The 13,291-nt window shown below is 39.8% G+C and overlaps 1 protein-coding gene across 1 annotated transcript in view; it reads left to right on the top strand.

Moving 5' to 3' along the window:
- The window catches only part of Wdr33 (WD repeat domain 33), a 162,561-nt gene that overhangs the window by 15,991 nt on the left and 133,279 nt on the right, over positions 1–13,291 (top strand). Inside the window, exons 4-5 of the mRNA XM_070079498.1 lie at positions 6,131–6,274; positions 12,355–12,478. Of these exons, the coding sequence (XP_069935599.1) occupies positions 6,131–6,274; positions 12,355–12,478 (268 nt within the window). The remainder of the gene's footprint in view (positions 1–6,130; positions 6,275–12,354; positions 12,479–13,291) is intronic.

Genomic DNA, 13,291 nt, shown 5'->3' with positions numbered 1-13,291 from the left:
GAACAATTTAAAACCCTGAATGTGACATTCTGCAGGCATGTCCCGACTTTTGGAATTAAACCATGTCTCAGTGATGGCAAATACATCAATGTTACCAGCACTAGCTACTAATCTCAACTCATCCATTTTATTCCTAGCACTATGGCTATTAGCATAATATATTTTTAAAGACCCTCCTTTCTCTTTACCCTTCCTGCTCATTTCTGTTTTTCCACTAAACCTATTACTGTCCTTGTCACCTAGTGCCATTGGCTTTCCAATATCCACCTCATTCTGCCTATTGCTAGTTCCCCTAGAACTCATAATATTACTACACAGGGACTTCACTGTATTCCTGCCAAAACCCATATCACTACTATTCCTAGTTTAAAACTCTAACAGCTCCTTCCACTGCAGTTGCCAATGCCCCCACCCCAGACCTAGATCAGTGAACCCCATCCCTAGCATACATGTCATTTCTGTCATGAAGAGGTCCCAGTTGTCGATGAATGTTGCCGCATTTTCCTTACAGTATTTGTCCAGCCAGCAGTTGACACCAGTTGCCCTGGACAACCATTCATTTCCAACTCCTCTCCTTGGCAAATTACCACAAATGACAGGGTTGCTACCCTTCTTCCTAATTATCTCTATTGCTGACCTATACCTGCTAATCAGGTCCTCACTCCTACATCTGCCAACATCGTTGCCTCAAGCACTGAGGCAGATAATAGGATTGCTCCCATTACCTTTCATGATGTCGTCCAGACGGCTAACAATATCCCCCATCCCAGCCCCAGGAAAACATACCCTCTGCTTCCTCTTCCTGTCCCTAAGACAAAAGGCCCTATCCATAAACTTAACCTGACTGTCTCCAACTTAAACAATGTTCTTACCTTCACTTGTGGAATTCGTCGTTACGTTCTCGATGGTCTTCTTTGGGGTTTCAAGGGATGTCTCACTCACGTCTACCAATGCTTCCTTGGTGCTCGTTGTGACATTCCCAGTAGACAACCCACATTTGTCAGGTAGCACTGAAAATGGGTTGGAAGTTTTCACAGTAGTCTTCTGGTTCTTCGTTGTTTCTGCCTCTCCAACAGTCTTCTTGATCCTCAGCTTGGTTCCATGTTGCCCGGCCACTGACCAGGTTCCCCTCTTAACCTGAGAACTCACAACAGGAGGATTACTACGAATCCTCTTGTTCTCCGTTAATCGCTGTATCTCCTGCTTAGCAACCCTAAGCTCCTCTTTTACCTGCGGTAGAGTTGCTCAAGAGAGGAGATCTTGGTTCAGATTCACAGAGAGCACACAGACAAGTCTTCACAGAGCTAAGTACAGGTCACCACTGCCACAGAGCTAAGTACAGGTCACCACCACCTTGTTCGTAACCCGATTTGTTCATATGCTGAGTTAATTTTCCTCATTTAAATTAATTGAAATGGCATTAATCCGTTACAGGGGAATTCCTGCTTTTATGAGGCATGACAAAATACTTCAGTATGATGCTAATATCAACTCTACGGCTTACATATATATATCATAATTCATCTAATTTCACCATCATTCGAGGAATGCACAACAGGTGCATCATTGTTAGTGTTCAGCATTTCTTCGATATCAGCATCCTGTAACTCCATTAGCACACAGTCAAGACTAAATAGAATTGTCAACGCTTATTGCTTGGGTACTTTTATTCTCTTAGTGGGCTGGATCTGTGAAGGACCTGCCTAGTATGGGCCAACAGGCCTACTGCAGTGTTCCTCCTTTCTTACGTTATGTACCCACGACACCAATCATACCCAGCCCCTCCTACTCATATATTTGTCCAATCTCTTTTTAAAGCTACCCTAGGTTCTATCGAAGCTAAAACATTGGGTAGTTTCAAATTTAGGTTGGATAAATACATGAGTGAGAGGGGTTGGATTTGAGTGTGACTTACACGTGAGTAAATAGAATTATTAAAGCTTATTGCTTGGGTAGCATTTATTCTGTTAGTGGGCTGGATTTGTGAAGGACGTGCCAAGTATGGGCCAACAGGCATGCTGCACTGTTCCTCTGTTATTATGTTGAACATAAGAACATAAGAAAAGAGGAACACTTCAGCAGGCATGTTGGCCCATACTAGGCAGGTCCTTCACAATTCATCCCACTAACAAAATATTTGCCCAACCCAATTTTCAATTCTACCCAAGTAATAAGCTTTGATAATTCTATTTACTCACATGCAAGTCCCACTTATATTCAACCCCTCTCATTCATGTATTTATCCAACCTTAATTTGAAACTACCCAAGGTATTAGCCTCGATAACCCTACTAAGCAGACTGTTCCACTCATCAACTACCTTATTTCTAAAGCAGTATAAGTAACAGAAGTCCAAAAGTTATTTTACAGCTCAATACATCACTAGTGAGGCCTCATTTAGATTATGCTGCTCAGTTTTGGTCCCCTTACTACAGGATGGATATAATAAAGTTGGTAGAATTACCAACAATATGTAAAGTAAAAGGACACAAGTGCAACTAATGTGACATTTATTGTGGCAACATTTCACTCTCCAGGAGCTTTATCAAGCTTGATAAAGCAACGTTTCGCTCTCCAGGAGCTTTATCAAGCTTGATAAAGCTCCTGGAGAGCGAAACGTTGCTACAATAAATGTCACATTAGTTGCACTTGTGTCCTTTTACTTTACAGGATGGATATAGACTCATTAGAGAACATACAGAGAAGAATGACTAAAATGATTTACTGTGTAAGGAACCTCCCGTATGAAGATAGACTCAAAGCCTTAAATCTCCACTCTCTGGAGAGGCGTAGAATGAGGGGAGATATCATTGAAGTGTATAAGTGGATGACGGGCATAAACAAGGGAGATATTAATAAAGTACTGAGGGTGTCGAACCAGGTAAGAACCAGGAATAATGGATTTAAGTTGGATAAATTTAGATTTAGAAAGGACATAGGTAAGTACTGGTTTTCTAACAGAGTTGTAGATGGTTTAGAAAGACACGTAAGCAAACACTATAACATATTTATTAGAAAACGTTTCGGTCCTGGGACCTTGGATATCACATTGGAGGGAGGGAGTATGGAAGAAGTGAATGTGTTCAGATACAGGTTGGCTGTCATTCATCTGGCATCATTGGGACCTGTAGTGTGCAGGATTAGTGAGTTTGCCAGATTACAGAGTGGTAAGGTTAGAATACACTTAATTAACTTATAATTAGAGACTCCCTGCTACATCTTACTCATTTTCATCACTGCTTTCTCCTCCACTGGCTTGCTGCTGTGGATTTACAACCATCTGCTCAATTTCTGAGTTAGTATAATGATGAGTTTGAGTCAGTATAATGATTTGAGTCGGTATAATGATGAAATTTCAAATTATGCTAGCTGAAATTAGTGCCAGATTACTGATGGAACTGGATAATTGATTGCCAGATTAGTGATAGCTGACCTGTATTTGAGAGTAGATTTGTCAGTAGATGCATATATGAAGGACGAGGTTAACCATGGAACTGGTGAAGAAAAAAAGGCGAGTGGTGCATTGAGGTGTCTGTGGAGATACAAAACAATCCATGGAGGCAAAGAAGGTAATGTACAAGAGTATAGTGGTACCAATACAGTGGACCCCCGCATAACGATGGCATCACATAGCGATTATTTCGCATACCGCTTACTTTAATTGCAAAAATTTTGCCTCGCATACCGCTTAAAAACCCGCTTACCGATTTTCGTCCGAGACGCTTCCAATGTGCGGCCTGAGCCACGCTCACATGTTCCGCCGGTGGCATTGTTTACCAGCCAGCCTCCGCAATAACATCCAAGCATACAATCGGAATATTTCGTATTATTACAGTGTTTTCGGTGCTGTTTCTGGAAAATAAGTGACCATGGGCCCCAAGAAAGCTTCTAGTGCCAACCCTGTGGTAAAAAGGGTGAGAATTAGTATGGAAATTAAGAAAGATTTTGAAGGGTTTGGGGCTAACCCTGAGAAGCCTATGCCAGTTGTGGAATCCATTGTGCCTACTTCAAAAATTAAGGAAATGTGTGCACAGTGGGTTGAACTGCAAACCTTTATGGATGAAAATCACCCTGACACAGCTGTTGCAAGCCGTGCTGGTGACTATTTCAATGACAATGTTGTGGCCCATTTTAGACAAATCGTAAAGGAACGGGAGGTACAGAGCTCTATGGACAGATTTGTTGTGCGACAGAGGTCCAGTGACTCTCAAGCTGGTCCTAGTGGCATTAAAAGAAGAAGGGAAGTAACCCCGGAAAAGGACTTGCTACCTCAAGTCCTAATGGAAGGGGATTCCCCTTCTAAACAGTAAGAAGATAATGCTCTCCCCTCCTCCCATCCCATCAATCATCACCAGATCTTCAATAAAAGTAAGTGTCATGTAAGTGTGCATGCCTTTTTCAGTTTGTGTGTATTAAAATTAACATTTCATGTGGTAAAAAAATTTTTTTTTCATACTTTTGGGTGTCTTGCACGGATTAATTTTATTTCCATTATTTCTTATGGGGAAAATTCATTCACATAACGATTATTTCGCATAACGATTACCCCTCTTGCACGGATTAAAATCGTTAACCGGGGGTCCACTGTACTCTAATTTGGGCATAAAGCATGGGTTGTGAATGCTGCAGCAAGGAGGAGGCTGAAAGCAGTGGAGATTTCGTGTCTAAGGGCAATGTGTGGTGCAAATATTATGCAGATAATTCATAGTGTGGAAATTGGGAGAAAGTGTAGAGTTACAAAAATATTATTCAGAGGGCAAAAGAAGGGTTATTGAGGTGGTTTGGTCATTTAGAGAGGATGGAACAAAATAGAATGACTTGGAGGGTGTATAATCTGTAGTGGAGGGGAGGAGGGGTAGGGGTCATCCAAGGAAAGGATGGAGGGAGGGGTAAAAAAGGTTTTGTATGCAAGGGGCCTGGACATGCAGCAGGTATGTGTGAGCATGTTAGATGGAAGTGAATGAAGGCAAATGATTTTTAGGACCTGACGAGCTTGATGCAGTGGGAACATGGTAATGTTTTGTGAAGGGATTCAGAGAAACTGGTTAGCCAGATTTGAGTCCTGAAGGTGGGAAGTACAATGCACTGCACTTTGAAGGAAGGGTTTGGGATATTGGCTGGGCACCACTGTAAAAGACTGATTATGTGTGAATGATAGTGAAAGTGTTGAATGATGGTGAAAGTGTTTCTTTCTTTTTTGGGTCTCCTTGCCTTGGTGGAAGATGGCCAGCATGTTGAAAAAAAAAATACTAATATATTTAAAAATTCAGTGCATTAACAGATATTTTTAATACAGTATTGTAGATTTCTTGTAAAATCTACATACCTGTACGTAACTTGAGTAATAGTCTTGGATCAAAAACAATGGATTGTTTGGTTTGAGTGTTGACTACCTGAAAAATGCAAATGTAAAATATACAGCTGACTAATGTTATTCTTCTCGTTCAGTATAATTATCTTGCATCTTATAATTACTGAAGTGTAACATGTCATGTGCTTTTTCTTGTAATGGAAACTTGAGCTGTCTGTCAGTGTTATAACCTATGACAGTTAAAGTTTGTTTTTCTGCTGTTAAATGTACAAACTATGAGCTGGTAGTTGTATATTGTCAGAATTATAAAAAATTCTCAGAATATTTCAAATGTTGGTAGGGGGGGTAGGAAGTGCCTTGATGCTGGTAAAAAGCTCCTGATCTGAGGATTGAAACTACCCTCACCTTCCTTAGATCAAACCTGTTTGTCTCCCTCTTCTCAGACACTGTATGAATCTTATACTTTTAGTGTTTTCCCATGAAAATAAAAATTATATTCTCCTGATATGGGTCATACTTTTGTGATAACCCACACAGTGGAACTTTTGGTCATTTGACTTAAACTGCTTGCTGGCTTAGTAAAGATCACATCACATGATGTGATGGTAAACTTTGCACCCCATGTAATACAGCAATCACCATGCAGTAGTATCCTAGAGGTTGCTGTTATTGTACCTTAACTTATTTCAAAGCGTTGCTTTGCCTATTGCATGTTGTCAATCCCCAAGCATTCTCTCCACAACAGATGACTAATGCCCAAGTACTTCTTTACTGCTACATTAACATAGGAAGCAGGTGTATCTTAAGTTCATCATTAAAGCAACGTGATTCCCACAGGTCATGGTGCAGATGTTAAATGTGTTGATTGGCATCCATCTAAAAGTTTGCTGGCATCTGGGAGTAAAGACAACCAACAACCAATCAAACTCTGGGATCCTCGCTCTGGTCAGCCTTTGGCAAAGCTGTAAGTACTCAGTGCTTAAGGAAGCTCAATTTCCCAGGGATCACAAATGCTAAAATTATTGAAGTATTGAGCTCAGTTAATTCATTTGATTTTTTCTGTCTTATAGTTTTGTACATAATGTGGATATCTTGTAATAAAATTTTCAGTTGTCTGCCATGTAGGAGTGAATGGAGACGAATGGTACTTGGGACCTGATGATCTGTTGGAGTGTGAGCAGGGTAATATTTAGTGAAGGGATTCAGGGAAACCGGTTATTTTCATATAGTCGGACTTGAGTCCTGGAAATGGGAAGTACAATGCCTGCACTTTAAAGGAGGGGTTTGGGATATTGGCAGTTTGGAGGGATATGTTGTGTATCTTTATACGTATATGCTTCTAAACTGTTGCATTCTGAGCACCTCTGCAAAAACAGTGATAATGTGTGAGTGTGGTGAAAGTGTTGAATGATGATGAAAGTATTTTCTTTTTGGGGATTTTCTTTCTTTTTTGGGTCACCCTGCCTCGGTGGGAGACGGCCGACTTGTTGAAAAAAAAAATATGTATTTTGGTCATTATCTCTTGAATTAGTTGTCTGCAGAGGTTTATGCTTTGCTCACATCACCTCAAACCATTAATAACCCGACAAAAAGGTGCTGTGATTACCAGTGATTACCAATTCCCGTGCCAGGCAACACATTCCACCACTCTTCAAGAGCTTGAACTTACTTAATACACAAAATACTCACTCATATTATTGTGCCTACTACATATACAGAACATTATACTCCTATATAAATCCTCCTTTCAAACCTCTCCTTGACAACTACAACAGAATGCACAGGCACAACACAAGGCACAAAACACTCTTTGACATCCCTTGTGTCCATCTCACCCTATGCAAAATTACAATGCACCTAAAGGGCCTGAGGATCTGGAATTCACTGCCCAAACCAGCAAAATGCCCCCTGCCTGCAAATCAATTTAGAGTTCTACTTAATCATCTCATCTCCTAAAATTAACCATACCAACACTATCCTAAATCATATAGCCAGTTTGAAGCAACTCAAAAACTCCCCAAAAAGTTTACAACTGCTTGATTAACTAAATATTAACACATACAATAAGTAATACATATTTTGTGAAAAAGAGGATAAATAAATATACAAGGTATGATATAGCATGTAATGAAAGTAGTTTGTTAGATTATGTATTGGTGGATAAAAGGTTGATGGGTAGGCTCCAGGATGTACTCGTTTATAGAGGGGCAACTGATATATCGGATCATTATCTAGTTGTAGCTACAGTTAGAGTAAGAGGTAGATGGGATAAGAGGGAAATGACAACAACAAGTAAGAAGGAGGTGAAAGTGTATAAACTAAGGGAGGAGGAAGTTCAGGTGAAATATAAGCAACTTTTGGCAGAAAGGTGGGCTAGTGCAAGTATGAGTAGTGGGGGGAGAGGGTTGAAGAGGGTTGGAATAGTTTAAAATATGCAGTATTAGAATGTGGGGTAGAAGTTTGTGGTTATAGGAGGGTGGGTGCAGGAGGAAAGAGGAGTGATTGGTGGAATGATGAAGTAAAGGGTATGATAAAAGAGAAAAAGATAGCTTATGAGAGGTATTTACAAAGCAGAAGTGTTATAAGAAGAGTAGAGTACATGGAGAGTAAAAGAAAAGTAAAGAGAGTGGTGAGAGAGTGCAAAAGGGGAGCAGATGATAGAGTGGGAGAGGCACTGTCAAGAAATTTTAATGAAAATAAGAAAAATTTTTGGAGTTAAACAAGTTAAGAAAGCCTGGGGAACTATTGGATTTGTCAGTTAAAAACAGAGTAGGGGAGTTAGTAGATGGAAAGATGGAGGTATTGGGTAGATGGCGAGAATATTTTGAGGAACTTTTAAATGTCGACTAAGAAAGGGTGGTGGTAATTTCATGCACTGGCCAGGGAGGTATACCATCTTTTAGGAGTGAAGAAGAGCAGGATGTGAGTGTGGGGGAGGTGTGTGAGGCATTCCGTAGAATGAAAGGGGGTAAAGCAGCTGGAACTGATGGGATCATGACAGAAATGTTAAAAGCAGGGGGGACATAGTGTTGGAGTGGTTGGTATTTTTGTTTAATAAATGTATGAAAGAGGGGAAGGTACCTAGGGATTGGCAGAGAGCATGTATAGTCCCTTTATATAAAGGGAAGGGGGACAAAAGAGATTGTAAAAATTATAGAGGAATAAGTTTACTGAGTATACCAGGAAAAGTGTATGGTAGGGTTATTGTTGAAAGGATTAGAGGTAAGACAGAATGTAGAATTGCGGATGAGCAAGGAGGCTTTAGAGTGGGTAGTGGATGTGTTGATGGAGTGTTTACATTGAGGCATATGTGTGAACAGTATTTAGATAAAGGTAGGGAAGTTTTGATTGCATTTATGGATTTAGAAAAGGCAAATGATGGAGTGGATAGGAGAGCAATGTGGAGGATGTTGCAAGTAATATATGGAATTGGTGGTAAGGGGTATCAAATGATTTAGTTAAAGAAAAATTAGATATCAAATTGGGGAGGAGGGGTATGGAAGAAGTGAATGTTTTCAGATATTTGGGAGTTCACGTGTCAGCGGATGGATTTATGAAGGATGAGGTTAATCATAGAATTGATGAAGGAAAAAGGGTGAGTGGTGCATTGAGATATATGTGGAGGCAAAAACTGTTTTCTATGGAGGCAAAGAAGGGAATGTATGAAAGTATAGTAGTACCAACACTCTTATATGGGTGTGAAGCTTGGGTTGTAAATGCTGCAGCAAGGAGGCGGTTGGAGGCAGTGGAGATATCCTGTCTAAGGGCAATGTGTGGTGTAAATATTATGCAGAAAATTCGGAGTGTGGAAATTAGGAGAAGGTGTGGAGTTAATAAAAGTATTAGTCAGAGAACTGAAGAGGGTTTGTTGAGGTGGTTTGGTCATTTAGAGAGAATGGATCAAAGTAGAATGACATGGAGAGCGTATAAATCTGTAGGGAAAGGAAGGCGGGGTAGGGGTTGTCCTTGAAAAGGTTGGAGGGAGGGGGTAAAGGAGGTGTTGTGGGCGAGGGGTTTGGACTTCCAGCAAGCGTGCGTGAGCGTGTTAGATAGGAGTGAAAGGAGACAAATGGTATTTGGGACCTGACGAGCTGTTGGAGTGTGAGCAGGGTAATATTTAGTGAAGGGATTCAGGGAAACCGGTTATTTTATACAACTGGACTTGAGTCCTGGAAATGGGAAGTACAATGCCTGCACTCTAAAGGAGGGGTTTGGAATATTGGCAGTTTGGAGTAATATATTGTGTATTTTTATATGTATATACTTCTAAACTGTTGCATTCTGGGCACCTCTGCAAAAACAGTGATTATGTGTGAGTGAGGTGAAAGTGTTGAATGATGATGAAAGTATTTTCTTTTTGGGTCACCCTGCCTCGGTGGGAGACGGCCGACTTGTGGAAAAAAACCTTGTAATTGTACTATTGTATTATTGTTATTTGTGCTAAATTGTAATAATGTTTATTTTTTATATGCTACATCACAACTATATAGTTTATTACTGTAAACCATTAGCTACCTCACTGTTGTAATAAGGAAAATAATGTATAATTAAAATCTACTACTTTTTTCCTGCCTAGTCTTATGTAGTCTGTAAGCATTAGTTATTAGTCTGTCCGAAATGCCCCGGCATGTTAGTGGCTTTCTTTGTACCTAACAACACACACAAAATGTAATCAAACATTGTAACCTTTGCAGAGAAGTATATTTTGTCTTTGTCCTAAAGTGATTAAGGATTAATTTCCTTTTGTATGCTTTGTATCCCCACAAAGGAGGTTCCTTGATGCTGGTGAGGGTGCTCTTGATTGACTGAATTTCTCTTGTTCTCCCCTTTCTTTAATTGACGCTTGATTGCTTCCCATTTCTTAGGCACTGTATGATCCTGTGGGTTTAACTCTTCACTCCCTAACTATAATAAATATGCTCACTTTGTCATCTTGCTGAAAATTCTAAGTAGCCTTATTGTTTTTGCTCAGTGCTCAACACTTAGTTTTAACTTCTTTTCATCACCCCGTGGCATCCAAACAAAGTGCAGATGATGCTGTGGCATCCAAACAAAGTGCAGATGATGCTGTGGCATCCAAACAAAGTGCAGATGATGCTGTGGCATCCAAACAAAGTGCAGATGATGCTGTGGCATCCAAACAAAGTGCAGATGATGCTGTGGCATCCAAACAAAGTGCAGATGATGCTGTGGCATCCAAACAAAGTGCAGATGATGCCGTGGCATCCAAACAAAGTGCAGATGATGCTGTGGCATCCAAACAAAGTGCAGATGATGCCGTGGCATCCAAACAAAGTGCAGATGATGCTGGTAAAGCTAAGAAAAAAAATTATGCATGAACCTATGCCTATTTCGAAAATACTTGAAGTAATTGAGATGCTGAAGGGTTGTGCACACATCATGGAGACAATACAAGTACATATTTGGCATTAAAGAATTAGTGATTCATTCAATTTGAGATAATGAGATGAAGATAAAGGCTTGTGCAATGAGTAATCCTCAATGAGACACAGTGAAAAGAATGAGGAACAGGTCTGTATTGCTAAACAAAACAAGGTTTACTAAATATGTGAATTGAAAAAACAAAATGAAGATGTTCCACTTGATGGCATGTTTATTAGGAAAAAAGTCTTATTACACTATAAAACAATGTGTGAGGAGGAAGCACAGTCCAAAAAATGAATGTCTATTTTGTTCTAGATGATTTAACTGGTTTAAAATATCAGTGGGTTGTAGAAAGAATTGCAGTGTAAAACAAACTAGTAGCATATGACAGAATACCTGCCTGCAAACTGCTCTGCAACAATCAGCTGATGAAGTTGCATCAACATCTCAAGATCTCCAGCCTTCAACATCTCATCATTAACCCCAGCCTTCAACATCTCATCATTAACCCCAGCCTTCAACATCTCATCATTAACCCCAGCCTTCAACATCTCATCATTAACCCCAGCCTTCAACATCTCATCATTAACCCCAGCCTTCAACATCTCATCATTAACCCCAGCCTTCAACATCTCATCATTAACCCCAGCCTTCAACATCTCATCATTAACCCCAGCCTTCAACATCTCATCATTAACCCCAGCCTTCAACATCTCATCATTAACCCCAGCCTTCAACATCTCATCATTAACCCCAGCCTTCAACATCTCATCATTAACCCCAGCCTTCAACATCTCATCATTAACCCCAGCCTTCAACATCTCATCATTAACTCCAGCCTTCAACATCTCATCATTAACTCCAGCCTTCAACATCTCATCATTAACTCCAGCCTTCAACATCTCATCATTAACTCCAGCCTTCAACATCTCATCATTAACTCCAGCCTTCAACATCTCATCATTAACCCCAGCCTTCAACATCTCATCATTAACCCCAGCCTTCAACATCTCATCATTAACCCCAGCCTTCAACATCTCATCATTAACCCCAGCCTTCAACATCTCATCATTAACCCCAGCCTTCAACATCTCATCATTAACCCCAGCCTTCAACATCTCATCATTAACCCCAGCCTTCAACATCTCATCATTAACCCCAGCCTTCAACATCTCATCATTAACCCCAGCCTTCAACATCTCATCATTAACTCCAGCCTTCAACATCTCATCATTAACTCCAGCCTTCAACATCTCATCATTAACTCCAGCCTTCAATATCACATCATTAACCCTAACCTTCCACATCATATCATTAACCCCAGCCATCAATCTGGGCCTAGTAGGGCCTCAGCTACCCTCTCTGCTTACTTTGGGATGTTACACATCACCAAGCTGACTTGAAGTAACAAATACAGTACCATTGTTTAGCTACCTGTGCTCTTCCTTATTATAGTAAAAAAGATTTGTTGATTTTTTGAAGTCTGAGGAATGCAACCCTATTTTGTCTTCTTTATTTTTCACTCTCTAAGTCTCAGAAATCACTGGTAGAGCTGTTTTCAGGAATTTAATATACACAAATTATGAATGTCTACTGTACAAAAAACTTTTATGCATAAACTTGTTAAAAACTAAAGCTGTATCTTTTCATAACTTCTAGACATGCTCACAAAAGCACAGTGATGGACTTGAAATGGAATGCCAATGGGAACTGGCTGTGCTCAGCATCCAGAGATCATCTCTTGAAGCTGTTTGATATCCGTAATCTGTCCACAGAATTTCAGGTTGGTAAAATGAGTATATGTATGCAGAAAAATAGGAATCTATCTTTTGAGAGAGTTAATCTTGAATTTCAAAAACCTTACAGTATAGACTCATTACATTATTGTTTAAAAATAAATAAATAGAGTAGGGCCCCACTTTTCGGTGTTTCACCTTACAGCTTTCCACTAATACAGTGATCTCAAATTATGACCAAAACTTTCTTTACGGCAAGTGGTCTTTCAAATATGGCGTGGGTCACCCAGTTTGTTTACATTCTCCATGAGCACATCTCTCTATTATGTAATAATAATCACTCTTGGACACATTAAATGTCTAATTTTACATCAATATAAACATTTTCATGAATCCATCTATGATATTTCTTCAAAATTATATAAGAAACACGTTACATAGCATATAAACATGCTATGGAGGTGTGGTTGCCGAGTGGGGGGAAAACATTACGTAATACACCTACCATCCGACTTACGACCAAGCTTGGTTCCGACCAACCGGTTGTAAGTCAAAATGGACGTAAGTCGAACCTTTGAAAATTGCCGACATGTTGGGTAGAGCATAATGTCAAAACTTTCCTATATGAACTACCTACATAATACTGTAATGTAATGTACAATCATTATTTCATTCTTTTTACCATAATTTACTTCTATTGTTATATTTTAACCCCTTGACTGTCGCAACCCAGGTAAACTCCAGGTAACCGAAATTTGATGGAAAACTGATGGAATTATACTCTCACGAAGTTAGCGACCTCGGCGCTGTTTACAAATCGGCGATTTCCCCCTATTTTCGGCTAATTCTGTTGTTCCAGT

Source organism: Cherax quadricarinatus, chromosome 6 (genome assembly GCF_038502225.1).
Source record: "Cherax quadricarinatus isolate ZL_2023a chromosome 6, ASM3850222v1, whole genome shotgun sequence".
NCBI lineage: Eukaryota > Metazoa > Arthropoda > Malacostraca > Decapoda > Parastacidae > Cherax > Cherax quadricarinatus.
Note: the sequence above shows the minus strand (reverse complement) of the source record. Positions and strands in the feature narration are given on the sequence as shown.